The sequence below is a fragment of the Phyllostomus discolor genome, chromosome 2, assembly GCF_004126475.2.
Source record: "Phyllostomus discolor isolate MPI-MPIP mPhyDis1 chromosome 2, mPhyDis1.pri.v3, whole genome shotgun sequence".
NCBI lineage: Eukaryota > Metazoa > Chordata > Mammalia > Chiroptera > Phyllostomidae > Phyllostomus > Phyllostomus discolor.
In genome coordinates this window covers 150,998,799-151,016,888 of record NC_040904.2, presented here as the reverse complement: position 1 = coordinate 151,016,888, position 18,090 = coordinate 150,998,799, and the positions used below count along the sequence as shown (strand labels likewise).

General features: G+C 42.4%; 1 protein-coding gene across 2 annotated transcripts in view; it reads right to left on the bottom strand.

Moving 5' to 3' along the window:
- Positions 1-18,090, bottom strand: part of CPM (carboxypeptidase M) — an 82,915-nt gene that overhangs the window by 4,752 nt on the left and 60,073 nt on the right. For both annotated transcript variants that reach the window (XM_028533463.2, XM_036018698.1), the window contains exons 6-8: positions 17,818-17,988; positions 14,951-15,103; positions 2,437-2,585 (exon numbers count right to left, since the gene is read on the bottom strand). In XM_028533463.2, the coding sequence (XP_028389264.1) occupies positions 2,437-2,585; positions 14,951-15,103; positions 17,818-17,988 (473 nt within the window). The remainder of the gene's footprint in view (positions 1-2,436; positions 2,586-14,950; positions 15,104-17,817; positions 17,989-18,090) is intronic.

The following is an 18,090-nucleotide window of genomic DNA, read 5'->3' as shown; positions in this document are numbered from 1 at the left end:
AATGGTCAGGAAAAATAGGACAAATCCTCAATTAATCATATACAGCAAAGAGAGGAAAGAATGGGGAATAACATCGACATGACCAGTAACTGGTATGTATTGCAGCCATTCATTTCAGCTCCCAAAGTCCTGCCTTCTAATCTGTCCTAGAACTAGTAGCTAAAGCCAACATGTATGACGCTGGTGTAACTAATTGGAAATGGACTATTTATAACTATTCCATATGGGCATGGCTTCTTTCTGGAATTAGATAAAAATAATTTAGATCCACTACAAGGAAAACCCTTATTTTCATAGAAGGGATATGTCACAGTAAACAGCACAGAGTCCCAGGGAGGCGAGGTCATCCCGCGGATTCTCTCCCCCCCTCGGGGGAGGGGGCTGTGGGGAGGAGACATCCCTAAGAAGAAGGCTAGAGGTTGAGGAGAGCCACTGCTGGGCACTGCGGGAATGACCTCTGGAGCAGGGGGCCTCTGAATTCCGTAGAGTTGTAAAAACTAAAACCCATGGCCTTTATTATGTCGTAAAGGTGAAATAATGAAAGGCAAAGCCAGTTTTTCCCACAGAATAAACCACCTTCTCCTAGCAGTAGCTCTTCTGCTCAGAACAACTGCTATGGTCGGCATCAGACCCGCTAAACAAAGTAGAAGAATCTTGAATTTCCTAGAGAAAAGTCGTATCACTCGAGAGTAAGACACACAATCCAGCCATGAAATTGGATCCTTATTCATTTAGTTCATCTGCACAAACCTACTTGGGCTCAAACCAGTCCATGCTTCCTACCAGGAAGAAATGACTCAGAAACATGTACCTTAAAATTAAAATCCAGAACTTCACTTGCATTGATTGGAAAACTCACCATCATTTGCTTATGAAAGTGTAACAGGGTACAGCCAAGAGGGGGACCCCAGATAGGGATTTGGAATGGGGTCTAGAACTCAAGGTGTCCAGGATATATTAGGATGTCCTTACCCCTGCACCCCCACAGGTGTGACTTGGGAAAGGGACAAATGGAGCAGGGGCATTGAGAGCTGTTTTGCATAGCAACAGCTTTGCAGCTAACCTCTGGTGTGGTCATTTAACATATCTATAACCTTTAACTGGTTGCATAGATAGGTTAAATAGGTGTGGCCATACTCTGAGCCAGGGGAATGGAAGTAACTTCCCCACCAAGATGTAACTGTGGGGGCAGGTCCCCCTGGTTACAGTGCATAGGTGGGAGCTTGGAGAAGATTGGCTCCATGACATGGAGCCACACCTGCCCAGACCCATGATGGCAGCTCAGTGAAGCTGGAAGGATATGGGAGTGCTGGCAAGTGTCATCAATTGTAGGAGGAGTCGGAAATGGGTCTGTAGAGGAGGATTGGCTCAGGGATTTAAACCCAGACATGGCAGCCATTAGAGGGAGAATCATGTGGGTTTGGCTGAGTGGGGACTCCCGTGGCCATTGTGCAGAGAGTACCATGCTGTTGGGGCAGTGGAGAGAGAGCCTCTTGGCTTTGCTAGAGTGGGGACCCCCACAGCTTTAGAAGGGGGAACCACCACCGGGCTTTAGCAGAAATCCCAGCGACACAGCTGATGGTGCCAGGAACCGAGGGAGGCCTACCAGCCAAGATGGATTACTGGGAAGAACCGGGGGCTGCCTGAGCCACAGACTTCTATTTCTTTTCCTGAGATATGGTGCCTCAGACTGGGCAAAGGGGGAAGGAAGGACTGTGTGTGTTTATGGGTATTTTAAGGGACTTTGGGATTTTGATGAAGACATTAGGTCACTATTTTAAGTTTGTGTAGCATTAAATAAACATTTCCTTTCCTTTTCACAAATCTCTGGCATTGAGAGACATCTTTCCTCTGGCAGTGGACATAACAAACCTGGGGGGTTCCTTTCGGTAATAGCATATTGCCCTTTGGCTCCCCTTGGCCCACCCTGTAGTTCGGTAACAAAAGGACTACAAAATATGTTTATCACTTGCTTAATGTAGTAAAATTTGTGGGTCAAATTTTACTTCTAATGAATTCTAAAGAAATTCTGTCCAAATCTGTTTTTTAATAGCAGAAATGATGATTTGTGAAATGGGTATTAAAATGATATTTTATAAAGCTTGTAGGTACTCTAGCTACATTGTTTAATTATTCTCACTATGAATAAGGTTTCTTCCATTTTTAAAAAATCATAAAAGGTATTACAAGAAATAGGGTCTGGCCTTTATTAAAAATATTGATTGCCAGATGGAAAAAAACATGATTTTTTTGGTTCCTATCATGCTCCCTCTCTCAGTCCTTGCCGAAGGCAAGTCTGGTGTCATCTTTTCCTTTTGTCCTGATGTGTTTGTGCTACTTCTGGACTTTCCAGACTTACTGTAGATTCCTTCTGGGTGAGGAGGTATTATGAGTTTTGTAATATTTTAAGAACAATAACTAGAACTGTATACTTACATTTAATGTATATGACCCTGGCAAGAGAAGGAGGTAATACTCTCCAAATTTGTTGGTCTTGTAGGGGCAGATATGTTTTCTGTCTTGGACTTCTACAATTACATTGGGTAACGGATTTCCCTTATGATCAAAAACTTGACCCTTTAGACCTGTAAGACAAAAAGAGAATTCAATATTAACACCATGTTTTATGGCATATGAAAAAAATTTCTTGTAATTATTTAAGTAAAATATGCCCAATATTTATTAGCTGTTCTGAGTTAATAAAATGTTTGAGGAGAACTTTTTGAAAAAGTTGAGATATAGTTGACATATAACATGTTTTAGGTATGTGTTTTGATATATGTATATATTGTAAAATAATCACTACAATACGTTAGTTAACACAGTTACAATGTTTTTCTTATGATGAGGACTTTTAAGATTTATTCTCTCAGTAAATTTTGAATTACAATACAGTATTCTTAACTATATTCATCTTACCGTACACTACACGTCTCCAGGACAGTATTTGTTTGGAACTGGAAGTGTGTACCTTTTGACCACTTTCTTACATTCCTCCCACCCCTGCCTCTGGCAACTACCAATCTGTTTTCAGTATGTCTGAGTTTAAGTTCAGGGGTTTTTTGGTTGTTTGTTTTATTATATAGATGAGATCATGTGGTATTTGTCTTTCTTTGAGTAATTTCACTTAGCATAATGCCCTTAATGTCCATCCATGTTGCAAATGGCAAGATTTTATTCGTTTTTATGGCTGGTTAATATTCCATTGTAGATAAATATATATATACCACATTTTCTTTATTCATCCATTGATGGACACCTAGGTTGCTTCCCTGTCTTGGCTGTTGTAAGTAATGGTGCAGTGAACATGGGGGTACAGACATATTTTCAAGTCGGTGTTTTCACCCAGAAATAGAATTGCCTGATCATATAGTAGTTCTCTTTTAACTTTTTGAGGAACCCCCATACTGTTTTCTGTGGAGGCTGTACCAATTTACATTCCCACCAACAGTGTACAAGGGTTCCCCTTTCTCCACACCCTTGCCAACTCTTGTTATTTCTTGTCTTTTTGGTAATAGCCATTCTAACAGTTGTAAGGCAATATACTTGACTATTGTTTTGATTTGCATTTCCCTGATGATTTGTGACATTGTGCATCTTTTCATGTACCTGTTTGCTATTATTCTTCTTTGGAAAAAATCTCTATTCAGACCCTCTGCCAAGTTTTTAGCCTGAGTGGTTTTTCTCTGCTATTGAGTTGTATGGATTCCTTATATATTTTGAATTTTAACCCCTCATCAGATATATGGTTTTCAAATATTTTCTCCCATTTAGTAGGTTGTCTTTTAATTTTGTTCATGGTTTCCTTGGCTGTGCAGAAGCTTTGATATAGTCCTATTTGTTTAAGTTTGCTTCTTTTGCCTTTGTTTTTGGTATCAGGTTAAAGAAGTTATCACCAAACTGATGTCAAGGTGCTGACTGTCTATGTTTTCTTCTAGGAGCTTTATGGTTTCAGGTCTAACATTTGAGCCTTTAATCAATATTGAGTTAACTTTTATGTACAGTGTTAAACAGCGGTCCAGTTTCACTCTTTTACATGTGGCTGCCCAGTTTTACCAGCACCATTTATTGAAAACACTGCCCTTTCCTACTGTATATTCTTGGCTCCTGTTCTAAATAAGTTGACCATATATGTATGAGTTTGGTTTCTGGTGACTATTCTGATCTATGTGTCTGTTTTTAAACCAATGCCATATTGTTTTGATTACTATAGCTTTGTAGTACAATTAAAAATCAGGAAGCATGATGTTTCCCGTTTGTTCTACTTCCTCAGATTGCTTTGGGTATTTTGGGGTCTTTTGTGGTTCCATAGAAATTTTAGGATTGTTTATTCTATTTAAGTGAAAAATCTCATTGAGATTTTGATAAGGGAATACATGAATTTGTAGATAGCTTTGGGTAGTATGGGCATTTTAACAATATTTTTCCAATCCATGACCATGGAATATCTTTCCATTTATTTACATTTTCAATTTCTTTCATCAGTGTCTTAAGTTTACAGACTACAGGTCTTTCACCTCCTTGGTTAAGTTTATTCCCAGGTGTTTTCTACTTTTGGATACAGTGGTAAATGGGACAGTTTTCTTGATAATTTGTAATTGTATAGAAACGTGTCAGATTTTTGTATGTTGATTTTGTATTCTGCAACTTTACTAAATTTGTTTACTAGTTCTCACAGTTTTTGGGGTCTTTAGGATTTTCTGTATATGATACATCATGTGCAAATAGCAATACTTTACATCTAGTCAAGATGGAGGCATAGGTTAACACAGCTTGCTTCCTAGCACAACCACATCAAAATTACAACTGAAATATAGAACAACCATCACTTAAAACCATCAGAAAATGTGTTGAATGGAAGCCTGACAACTAAGGAATTAAAGAAACCACAACCATCCAGACTGGTAGGAGGAGCAGAGATGCAGAACAGGCTGATCCCACATCCACATGTGGTGGATAAAAATTCAGGAGGGATATCTCAGTAGTGAGGAGTCCCAGCCCCACGCCAGACCTGCCAACCCAGGGTTCCAGTGCCAGAAAAATAAGTCCCCACAACTTCTGGCTGAAAAAAACAGTGGGTATTGAGTCAGTGGAAGAAACTTTTAGAGTCCTAAGCATTTCCTCTTAAAGAACCCACACACAGACCTACTCAGACTCACTCCCTCTGAGCTCCAGCACCAGGGTAGCCACTTGAAAGGCACCAGTGGCATACAGGGAGAAACTGAAGTGTCTGACATCAAGGTGATTGCTGGGAGACAACTTTCTTCCAGACAGAAAGGCAGGCAGAGACCATTGACTGTTTTCTGAATCCTCCCCCTAACAGAGCCACGGAGTTGGAAGGCTGGTACCATGTCAGAGACTCCATCAACCTGGCTAACACTATTTGCTCTGCCCTAAAGATACCCTGAGGCTTTGTCCCACCCAACTTAGAGCTGTTAACAGTGTCTTGGTTCATGCTTCACAACTTTCTAAAAACTCTCAAACAAGCAACAACTGGCCTCAGTGAACTCCTAAATCCCTACCTCTTGCTAAGTGGCCCCAGGCCCAGCACCATTAGCAGCCAGCCTAGATTCACACCTTGGCTTCATCTAGGAATCTCCAAGCCCAGCACAAGTAGCAGTCAAGTCAGGTTGCATTATAGCTTAGGCAGGGTGACCCTGGGCAGAACACAGGTGGGGCTGAACTGGTTCAAAACACTGGTTATAAGGATGCTCAAGGAATTTAGTGAGGACCTTGACAGCATAAAAAAGATCCAGTCAGAAATGAAGGATACACTAATTGAAATAGAGAACAACTTACAGGGAAAGAACAGTGGAGTGGATGAAGCTGAGAATCAAATCAATGATTTGGAACATAAGGAACCAGAGAATAAACAATCAGAACAACAAGAAGAAAAAGAATAAAAAAAAAAAGAATAGTGTAAGCAACTTCTGGGACTTCAAGCCGTCCAACATTTGTATAATAGGGGTGCCAGCAGAAGAGAAAGCAAGAAATTGGAAATCTATTTGAAAAAACAATGAAAGAAAACTTCCCTAATTTGGTGAAGGAAATAGACATCCAAATCCAAGAAGCACAGAGTTCAATTATGATGGATGCAAAGAGGCCCACTCCAAGACACATCACAATTAAAATGAATCAAAGGGCAGATAAAGAGCTTTCTAGACAAGAAAAAGCTAAAGGAGCTCATCATCACCAAACCATTATTATATGAAATGCTAAAGGGACTTCTATAAGAAAAAGAAGATTAAAGCTATGAATAATAAAATGGCAATAAATACATATCTATCAACAATTGAAACTAAAAACAAACTAAGCAAAAAAGAATAACAAAGACAGAATCATGGATACAGAGAATGTTTTGATAGTTGCCAGATAGGAGAGGGGCAATGGGTGAAGAAGTGAGGGGATTAAGAAATACAAATAGGTAATTACAGAATAGTCCTGGGGATGTAAAGTACAGTATAGGAAATGGAGAAGCCAAAGCACTTATGTGCATGACCCATGGGCATGAACAATGGTGGGGGGACTGCCTGGGGGAGTGGGGGGTGCTGGGTGTAGGTGGGCAAAGGGGGATAAGTTGGGGCAACTGTAATATCATAATCAATAAAATATAGTTAAAAAACAAATACTAATTTATGTGTTCCTTTCTGAATGGATGCCATTTATTTATTTATTTATTTATTTTTGCATAATTGCTATGGCATAGACTTCCAGTACAAAGTTGAATGAAAGTGGCAAGAGTGGATATTGTTGTCTCATTCCTGATTTTAGGGGAAAAGCTTTCAGCCTCTCACCATTGAGTATGTTAGCCGAGGGACTGTCATAGCTGGCCTTCATTATGTTGAGGTATACAACACCTTGTTGAGAGTTTTTATCAAAATGGATATATTGAGTTTTGTGAAATACTTTTTCTGTATCTATTCAGATGATCATGATTGTTATCTTTTATTTTGTTAAAATGGTATATCACATTGATTGATTTGTGGATGTTGAACTACCCTTGTGTCCCTTGAATACATCCCACTTGATCATGGGGTATGATTCTTTTAATGTTCTGTTGAATTCAGTTTGCTAATATTTTGTTGAGGATTTTGTTGCACCTCTGTTCATCAGGGATATTGGCTTGTAATTTTTTTGTGTGTGTCCTTTTCCTGTTTTGGCATCAGTGTACTAAGGGTCTTGTAAATTGAGTTCGAGAGGATTTCCTCCTCTTCTTTTTTTGGAAGAGTCAAAGAATTGGTATTCTTTTAAAAATATTTGATAGAATTCACCAGTGAAGTTACTGGGTCCTGGGCTTTTGTTTGTTAGAATATTCTGATACTAATTTATTCTCCTTACTAGTAGAAATTCTATTCAGACTTTTCTACTTCTTCATGATTCACCCTTGGTAAGTGTATGTTTCTATGAATTTAACCATTTTTTCTAGGTTGTCCAATATTTTGGTGTGCAATTGTTCATAGTAGTCTCTTATGGTTCTTTGTATTTCTGTCGTATTATTTGTCATGTCTTCTCTTACATTTTATGTTATTTAATCTACCTTTTTTCTTGGTGAGTTTAGCTAAAAGTTTATCAATTTTGTTTATCTTTTCAAACAACCAGCTCTTAGTTTAATTGATCTTTTTTTCATTTTTAGTTTCTATTTCATTTATTTCTTCTGATGTTTTTTCTTCCTTTGAACTTTGGGCTTAGTTTGTTCTTCTTTTTCTACTTCTTTGAGGTGCCAAGTTAGGTTGTTTGAGGTCTTTAAGTTTCTTCATGTAGGCATCTTAATGCTATGCACTGCTTTTGTTGCATCCCATAAATTTTGGTATAGTATATTTCTATTTTCATTTGTTTCAAGGTATGTTTTTAAATTTTTCTTGATTTCTTCTTTGAGCTATTGGTTGTTAGGTAACATGATTCATCTCCACATATTTGTGAACTTTCCAGTTTCCTTCTAATTAATTTTTAGTTTTATGAGGTCTGTCCAGAAAAAGTCCAGCCATATAATGAAAATGATTTGCACAACATCAATGTAACCTGGCAGCCAAGGAGAGTGGACTGGAATGTGCATGCATGGACAATGATGACTTCACTGTACTAATCAGTGGGATGGTAGATGCCATTGAGTGAGCATGTGTACTGTGTGGCCATCACATTCAAAATGACTGAGCGAGCAGAGCAACGAATCTGTATCAAATTTTGTGATAAGCTTGAACATTCCTCTACAGAAACTATTTGGATGATTCAGAAGGCCACAGCTATGGGCAACTGGTGATTGGCAGCTTTATCACAACAATGTTGCCTACTAATACATCATGTCTCGTGCAGAGGTTTTTGGTGAAACATCACCCAGGTGACTCAGCCCCCTACAGCCCAGATTTGGTGCCCTGAGACTTCTGACTTTTCCCAAAACTAAAATCACCTTTGAAAGTAAAGAGATGTCAGACGATGAGATTCAGGAAAATAGGACAGAGCAACTGATGGTGATTGGGAGAACTGTGTGAGGTCCCAAGGTGCCTACTTTGAATGGAACTGAAGCATCATTGTCCTATGTACAGTGTTTCTTGTCTCTTGTATCTTCTGATTTCTTCAGTAAGTGTCTCTATTTTTCATAGTACTTGGCTGGATACTTTCTGGATAGACCTCGTATATCCTTTATATCTTTAGGTAGACCCAATCACAAACATCAGTCATAATTTAATAACCCTATTATGCATTTATTTGTTGGATTCAGTGGCATTATTCTTTGAAAAGGTATTTCTATTGTACCCTTCTTAGCGTGTCCTTTGATACATTAGATAAATACAGCAGAGCTTGGTATGACAGAAAGAACGTGGTCAGGTCTCAGTTTGAATCCCAGCTCTCCAGTCACTAAACATTCCCAAGCTTCAATTTCATCACCTATACTTTGGGCACAATATGTAGCACTGTTAAGAGAGAAACCTGGTTCTTCTTGCCGACGCAGTAAAGAATTGCAGGTCAGCAAGCCTACTAGCATGCAAGTAAAGTTTATCAGTGCTAAGTTCTAATGGGAGAGTAAAAGCAAGGGTGGCAAGAGCAGAGGTAGCAAGAGGCTGAGTGGCCAAAAAAGAGAGGGACAAGAGGCCAGGTGGCCAGGGCCCCCCCCATGTGGCAAGAGAGCCAAGAGAGGGAGTCCTTTGTTCTGAGGATTCATACAGTTAGCAGGATGGGGGTGAAGAAGTTACATATTGGTTGATGGGTAAAGGTGGTGCCAGCTGCCCCAGGGAGACCTGACTACCCAAACATAGGTATGGGTGGGGATCTGTTAGCCTGGATCCTTATCTTGCTCCAGACTCTATTTGTTCATTTTGCATATGTGTCAGGAGGCAGGCAGTTAACCAAAGTTGTTTTATGGGTCCTTTGGGCACTGTAGGCCCCTCCCCTTCCCCCTTCCAGGCCTTGGAATGAACACACAGTCTCAAGGTTTTCCTCCTCCCAGCTGGTGAAGATGATACACACAGACTTTCAAGGACTTCCCTCCTGCACTATCACAATTTATTTATGTTGTTTGGAATGTCTGGCAGCCTTATTGATCTAGGGTCAGGACTACAGGGTCAATGAGTGAGCATGTCTTCTTTTGCTTTTAGCCTCCTGTGTTAAGTTCTCTGTTAGATTGCAGTGGTGAGGGTCCTGCCTTTGTTTGCCCTCTGGCTGCTCATTTCTAGCTGCTGCGTAAGTGTTAAGAGGAATTGCCTGGCAACCAGGATGCAGCTGGCTAGCAACAGCGACTCAGTCTCAGAGTTCTTCCTATTCTATCTCCTGCGTCACCACCTTCCAGGCAGGAGGCTGAACAATTATTAATACTTTTCATTAAAAAAAAACCTTTGATCAGTTCATATTCTTTTATTAATCCTTTTTAAAAAAAAAATCATTTCTAAGCCCTGGCTGGCATAGCTCAGTGGATTGAGCATGGGCTGTGAACCAAAGTGTTGCAGGTTCGATTCCCAGTCAGGGCACATGCCTGGGTTGCAGGCCATGGCCCCCAGCAACTGCACATTGATGTTTCTCTCTCTCTCTCTTTCTCCCTCCCTTCCCTCTCTAATAAATAAATAAATTAATTAATTAAATCTTTTAAAAAAATCATTTTTAGACAGAGGGGATGAGAACAAGAGAAGAAGAGAAACATCATTGTGTGGTTGCCTCTTGCTCACCCCCTACTGAGGACCTGGCTTGCCAGCCAGGCATGAGCCCTAGACTGGGAATCAAACCGGTGACCCTTTGGTTTGCAGTCCAGCACTGAGTCCACTGAACCACACCAGCCAGGACTTAACTCTTTTCTTATTTGGGTAAGAAAAACTATACAACAGAACAGAAAGAATGTAGCTATGTAAATTTGTAGGTGAGACAAATACTGGATAAATTTCTGGAACATCAATTCAACTTTGTTCCAACAAGGGCAGGAATATGTGGTGGAAGAAGCTACTCATATTTCTCTCTCCTTTGGGTCTCTGGGCTAGCTTATCTTCCCACCGCTAAGGAAAATTTGTGCATTTGAGCAACATAGTTTGTGGTAGAGGTGTTGACTGTTAACATCTTTTTCATTTTTCATTGACTTCTACAAAACCAATCAAATCAAACAAAATAAAAGCCAACCTAAAAATATAAAAACTACCTTTGTAACTGACTTAATACCATCTTCTTAAAGCATCTAAGGTGCCCTGGCTGGTGTGGTTCAGCGGCTGAGTGTCAGTCTACAAATCAAAGGGTCGCTGGTTCAATTCCCACTAAGGGCATGTCCCTGGGTTGAAGACCAGGTCCCCAGTAGGAGGTGCATGAGAGGCAACCACACATTGATGTTTCCCTCCTTCTCTTTCTCCCTCCCTTCCCCTCTTTAAAATACATACATAAAATCTTAAAAACAAAGAATTATAAGATTTTGAAAAAAATTTTTTTAAAGCATCTAAGGTAATTCTGAAACAGTTCAGGATGCTACTAATCAGTAGTTAACAGAAGACACCAAGGGAAAAAATCTCATGGTCCTTAAAAAAGGGTAGTAAATTCCTTCTCAGCTAGAATGGGTTATACTTGAACAGAACAGGCTTCAATTTTCACATTAATGGTATTTTTGGATGATCTTAGGTACCCATATGACACCCATATATTAGTATGTGTCACAACTGAACAAAGATTTCAAGTGACCTGTGGTCTGTCTGCCCTCAAATATGGGAGAAGAGGAATAATTTGGATTTAGGGGAATCACTAAAATCTTCATATTCCCGTTTGACTCTCATTAACTATCCTCTAAAAATCCAAAGATTCACTGCCACATGACCCTTACCCAAACCTAGAGACAGTTCTGGGGAAGGCTGGGGTGTTTGAATGTCACGGTTGCCGAACAAACACAGACCCTGCCTGAATGTGGGGTTTCTATTCGAGGGAAACCGCAGACTGCCAGCCGAACAAAAGCTGTCTTCATGTCTTACATGTCTTTGCAGTATTCTGTCCAGGCATCGCCAAACCTTTCACTGAGAGGGAAGTAATTGTTTTACCAGAAGACATGATTTATTTGTACATGTTGAAATTGAAACATTGGAAAAAGACCAGTAGATCCAAAGAGATGCATAGAGAGCCAGTACTATTCCATCAGGGGAACAAAAAGTGAAATTTTGAAAAAAGCTCAGATCATAAACAAAGGAGAAAAAAATTTGAGACAAATTCCGTGGCCACACATGAAAATGAGGGGGAGAAATGCAAAGCTCCCCTTCCCTTGGAGGTGCACCAGGCGCCAGGAATGAAAAGCCTGCCCGGCGAGCACTGGAGTTCGGTGTCCGCTGGGCGCAGTGCAGAGGCCAGGCAGGGAGGTGCGCGGAGACTGCCGGCTCGCTCCCTGGTTCCCACCTATGACCAGTCACCACCTATTCTGCGTCTGACGACAGGTGTGTGTCTGTGTCCCACTGGCTTCAGCGCATCCCAGATTCTCTTAGGTCAGGTTGTTTACATTTCTGGGTGCTGTGGGCCACACCCCAAACTTTGGGCTTCAGAACTGCTTTGAGCAGAGAGGACAGCAACAGGTAACACTGTGGCTTGCTCATCTTTTTTTTAAAAAAAGATTTTATTTATTTATTTTTAGAGAGAGGGGAGGGGAGGAAGAAAGACAGGGGGAAGACATTAATGTGAGAGAGAAACATCTATCGGTTGCCTTTCGCACACCTCCGGCTGGGGCCCTGGCCTGCAGCTCAGGCACGTGCCCTGAACAGGAGTCCAACGGATGACCTTTTGGTTTGCGCTGAGCCACACCCAACACACTGAGCCACACCAGCCAGGGCAGGGCTTTCTCATCTTTCTCTCCAGAAAGGGGGACAAGCACTCCGGGCCCCTAGAACTTAGACTTGCCCTCCTTTGCTATTTTGGCCTTAATGTCTGCAATCCTTATTAAAATACCAATGCCATTCTTTTCAGAACTAGAACAAGTAAGCCTAAAAGTTACATGGAACCACAGAAGACCCTGAATAGCCTAAGAAAGCCTGAGTAACAACAAAGTGGGAGGGCCCCAGCTGGTGTGGCTCAGTGGATTGAGTGCCAGCCTGCGAACCCAAGGGTCGCTGTTTCCATTCCCAGCTGGGGCACATGCCTGGGTTGCAGGCCAGGCCCCAGAGGGGCACACAAGAGGCAACTACACATTGATGTTTCTCTCCCTCTCTTTCTTCCTCCCTTCCCCTCTCTCTAAAAATAAATAAAGTGGGAGGTATCATGTTTCCTGATTTCAAACTTTACTACAAAAGTATAATAATCAAAACAATATGGCATAACAGAGAGATCACTAGAGTAGGATAGAGAGCCCAGCAGTTAACTAAAACTGCAGTTTGGGCAAATAGCTTGCTCAAGGTTTTACACAGGGACAGATGACAAAGCAGCTGGGCCTTACCCTGGCCCATGTCCTCTTGGCCAGGACCTTCCCTTAGAGCAAGAGGCCAAGAGAGGCTGTAGACTTCAGATGGGCCAAAATCTCAGAGACTTAGAGTCACCTTAGCAAGTGGTGAGACTGGTCCAGTGAATGTCTTAGATTGACAAATATCAACAGTTTCCTCAAACCAAACCAATATTATAAGGAGCTGTTTGCTCCCATCAGCCACAAAGATATTCTTTGGCCTTCTCCTGGGCACCAATTTGAAGAGAACCTTTCTACCAAGTAAAAATAACTACACTAGACCATTCATTGTTGGAAACAGGGTTTCATGATTAAACTAGGAGAAAAAAAATGCCTCTGTCTTAAACCACAAGGGGGCAGGGTTGACGTGCTCACGAACACATTTTTAAGTGAGTTGTACATATTCGATTATAGACACAGGCGGACAGATAACATATTCTTTAAAAGCCTAGTATAGATGGACTTACAAGCCTTCCAAATTAATGACACTGGTTGTGCTATAGTTTATACATTATTTAACAGTTTACAAAGCTCCTTCACTGGCAGTATTGTGTCAGCATGATACAATTCAGTGCTTGGGAAGCAACCTTTACAAGTAGATTGAAATTCCAAAAACAGTGCAGGCACATGGAGCATATTTCATGTTGGGTTGCCCCCTGCTGCTGGAGGAGGAATTTCAGAAAACAATCGGCAGAGTACACACTAAAGGATCCATATAGGTAGAAAGGAAAACCTAGTGGGGGAAACACCAGAATATTAAGCAAGAGAGGACCCAAAACAAAGTTTGATGACAATGAGAAAGGACAAAGACTGATAATAAGCTTAATAAATGTTAGTAAGATGCTGGTGAAAAAGGTGGAATTTTGTAGCATCTGTCACAGGGAATCAACCTGCCCCAAATGCGTCTCAGTCAGGTAGACACAGCCCTGTGGGTTCACCGACAATCTCTGTGCTTGTGTTGGGATTGGGGCACGGGTTTGGGGATGAAGGTCTGAAAGGGGGGGGCATCCTTATTGGGGATGTGTGGCCAAGGAAAGCTCTTAATTCCCCTTGCACTCAGCCTTTCACCCCTGCGCTTCTTACTTTTCCCTCCACCAGCCATTTCCATCTCTTTTTAGCAGGTATGAAACATGCAGGGAATGACAGGAAGTACGCAGCAGGCACACGATACACACGTCTTCAGCACACGCATACACCCTGCACTTTGGTTTGATGTGGGAGCTTAACTAGTATGCCAGTTCCTGGTGTTTCTTCTCCCCAAGCCGTTCTGAGTGGAGAAAAATAACTTCCACTCCTGCAATGCCGGAAAGCCCCCCACACCCGGCCCAGAGAGACACAGACTGGTCCAATAAACTTGAACAGTGTGTGATTTCATCATCGTCACCAGCAGAGTGTTTCTCTGGATCAACAGCGTCAGCATCACCTGGGAAGATGTTAACCACACTCTGAATCACGCCCTGGGTATGGGACCTGTGTTTTAACAAGCCCTCCCCACGAGTCGGCTGCACGTGTTTGAGAACTACCACTCTTGCCACATTTAGTCTGTCCATCTGTGATAAAGGCCAGTCGGCTGTCAAGAAACGAGCTGGGAAGATTCCCAGTGCCAGGTCATTTGGCAGAGTGGAGTGGTGGGAGGAGCTAACGCTAACGGTGATCGTTACCCCAGTTCTAGAAAAATGCAAAACGGCCTGTGCAGTGTTCCCAGTCTGTGATACTGCATGGCGGCTGACAAGCAGACCTGGCTTTCCTCTCACTGGTGATGATGCAACAATAACAACCTGTTTTCCTGATCTTTTGCCAGATTTCCAGGTCATTCAACAGGTAAAATGAGAAGCAGTCTGGACTTTGCATCCCCACATGAAAATACCACACACTGTGCTTTCTCTGATATGGACACGTGGGCACTGTGTTTCTCACACGCCGCAGATATTCACGCACAGAGAATTCTCAACCGTTAGCTCTGGCACGAAAATGAAGCTGCACCTAGAAGACACAAATAGGGGCTCGCATTTTTGCAGCCCACAGGTTCTGCCAAGATGTTATGTTTTCTGTTAAGAGGAATTAGAAAATCTCACAAACCTAGGTGCACCTGTTTTATGTATTCAATCAACGAGGCTCTGTTAGAATCCCAGAAGAGTAGAAGCTTTTCCTCGCGAGGATATTTGCAGCACGACAGCTCCAGCGTAATTTCAAAGCACTGGGCCCAGATGTAATTATAGTCTTGCATTCCACCTAAACACAAGCATATTTAATACTTTTTAGGGTCTAAAACTGGAGTGGAGCCGAGTATCCCACGCCTTGAGCACAAGTGAACCAGACCATTGCAAGGAAAATAGATATACACAGGAAAAGATGAACTTGATATGTTAGCATATAAAATCAGAGCTTGACAATGTATTACCCAGGCATGACCAGGCAACCCTGAACATCCCCAAATGGGTAACTAGATCACAGCTGATTGGAGTACAACTGTGCATAAAATTAAGTGAGAGGTAGGGGAAGGTTCCGTTTCATAATCATACATTACAAAAAAGGATTCTTCAAATTATATTACCTCCCTAAATATAGTGAGATTTATTTAGAACTATCCCTATACACTATTTATAATTACAGTTACTGCATAAAGCTAAGCACATGACTTGGGGGAATGACCATGGCCAGCATTCACGGAGTGCTCACTGCTGCTGGGCACCATGTGAAGGGCTTTGTATCAACTCGTGAGCCTCACAGCAATTACTGCCCACACTGTGCAGATGGGGAAGCTTAATCACGGATGATCAGTTATGTGCCCAGGGAGTCCAGCCCGGGGATGACGGACCAGAGCCAAGGCTGCTGCTGCTTTGGGCTGCCGCTGCCCTGCTTGCTTTCCAGTTCTTACCGCTGGAGAGCCTATGTTCAAAGGGTTATGATTATATTTCATACTTTCTAAGATGCAAAGCTTTCCATATTTTAAAATCTATGAATTGTGATGTGTCTTACATCTGATGGTTGAAAAGCATCTTGGTGTCATTAGTTTGGCTGGAAATATTTTTTTTTTCTTTCTCAATAGTACATTGTATTTTACAAGTCAATGCCATTTTGGATTTGATGAAATATAGTAACTTTGAAAGGAGGTAGCTTCTGCCATATTTTAACTTGTTATACTTGATCTCTGCCCAGTAAGATATGTACTGTTAACTACATCAGAGTATTTGGGAAATACTAAAGTAGAAAAAAAAATTTTATGTTAAAAAATGGTCAAAATATTGATAAGTCAAGATATTATTTAAATGTTAAATAGTACTTATGTAGATCCAGATTCTAGCCAGGAAGAATTTCTCTGTCTTTTCTATTTTTTTTTTTTTACTAAGAGTTTTGTATTTCTTTCTGACCTCATTTTCTCCATGAGATAGAAGAAGGAAAAAAATGGAGAGAGAAACAAAACACAGGCCCTTGGCAGATGACTGTGTCTCAGGTAGGTAGAATTCACATGGCCCGACAGGTGTGCAAAGCATGTAGAATTGAGGATGCCAAGTGTGGAGAGGTGTGCACCTCTGGCCAAGGCCAGTCAGGCCGGCCCACAAAACCTCCAGGCTGAACCAGAAGGCTTCATTTTAAACTCCTTAACGTAGCTGGCTGTCTGCCTTTTTTTTCTCAGAAGGATACACAGCTTGCACGTGGGCACACTTGGGAAAAATTCCCGACAGCACCATTGGGGCCCCTTGCTAATTTCCCACACCTCTGCCTCTGTCTTGAAATTCACACACAGGGCACAGGAAGGACAGCTCTGCCACTGGGCAGGAGGCCCTTTCCTCCCCATGGTGCAGAGTGAGGAGCCAGGATCAGGCTAGAGCCCTGAGGCCGGGGCAGGGGCTGAGGGAGGCTGTGCCTAGGACAGCAGAGAGAAGTCTGGGATGTTGTGGTATTGCCTGTGGTCTGTGCGTATTTATGTTACCTAGGAAGCTGGCAGAAAGCCACCTGCACATGAAAGGACCACCTTATGCAAGACTACTTGATAGCCTATGCACCCGAAGTGACAACTGGGCAACTGTCCTGCCTGTAGAAGTGCAGCCCGAAGCTCGCTGTTGGGAGGCTCAGGCAAAGCAGCCTCCAAGGGGACACTTTCCACTGAGGCCAGGGAACTCCAGATCCAGCCCACAGTCTTCCCTCACACCCTTCCATCTTCCTCCTGTGATGTCTCAGTTCCCAGACTGGAATGAGTTCTCCGACATCCCTGGGCTTCTGCTTATGTCCTTCCTTCTGAGAAGAGCATCCCCACTCTCATGGCCCCCGCCTGGCAGTTTCCTTACCTCCCCTCCCTCACCTGGCCATCCGCTCTAAGGTTGGAAAACTGGAGGCCCCCCTCCCACCGCATCCAGCCTGAAGAGCTCTCTTGGTTAACCTACAAAGTGGCTGTGAAATCATGAGGCTTCAGGCACAAACCCAGCTTGTTTTATGAACTGGAAGATCTGGCAATCAGGGGACCCACTGTGGCACAGCAGTAATTAGCTGGATCCAAGGAGCAGCTGTCCCCATTAGATGAGATAGAAGCTTTCAATGTCTCCAAGGTCTTCACCCTCCCTTCTGTATTTTGGTTTTACACCCTGGCACACTGTACCTTTTCTAAATCTCTCTTTTTATTCTAATTACATTGCCATTACAATTCCACATTTGCATGTCACTCTTCTGTATTAAACTTGGGGTGAAATCTGTGTCCTGTTCGTCGTTCTGGGCATCACTCCTGACTCACAGCAGGAAAAAGCTGAGCAAGCATCTGAACGAAGGAAGGCAGCCTTGGCTGTCTAAGCACCTCCCCAGCGACCAGTCTCCCCCAGTGCTCTTGCAATGGAAGGGACTGCCCCGTGCCTAACGAACTTAGGACAAGGGCTGGGGCCCACCAAAACCAGTGGGTACCCCTGGGTGCAGGCCATAAGGAACGTGACAGAAGTGAAGGGAGGGGGACTCACCTTTGAGCGGATACCAAGAGTACCCATTTGTAATCCCATTAGGAAAGTCCATTTTATTTTTACACTGATCTCCTTTCTTCATGTTGAGATTTCTTGAAGCGTAGGTATTTGCAAGATGTTGAAAAACATCATCGTCGGGGGTTAAGCTCCGGGAGTGTAATGACCCAGTTGCTACGTGGGAAAGACAAACAGAGACCTCCGTGGTGACAGTGCAGTGAGAGGGAGCGCACAGCACCCGACGAGCACATACATCATCGCATCCCACACAGCAGC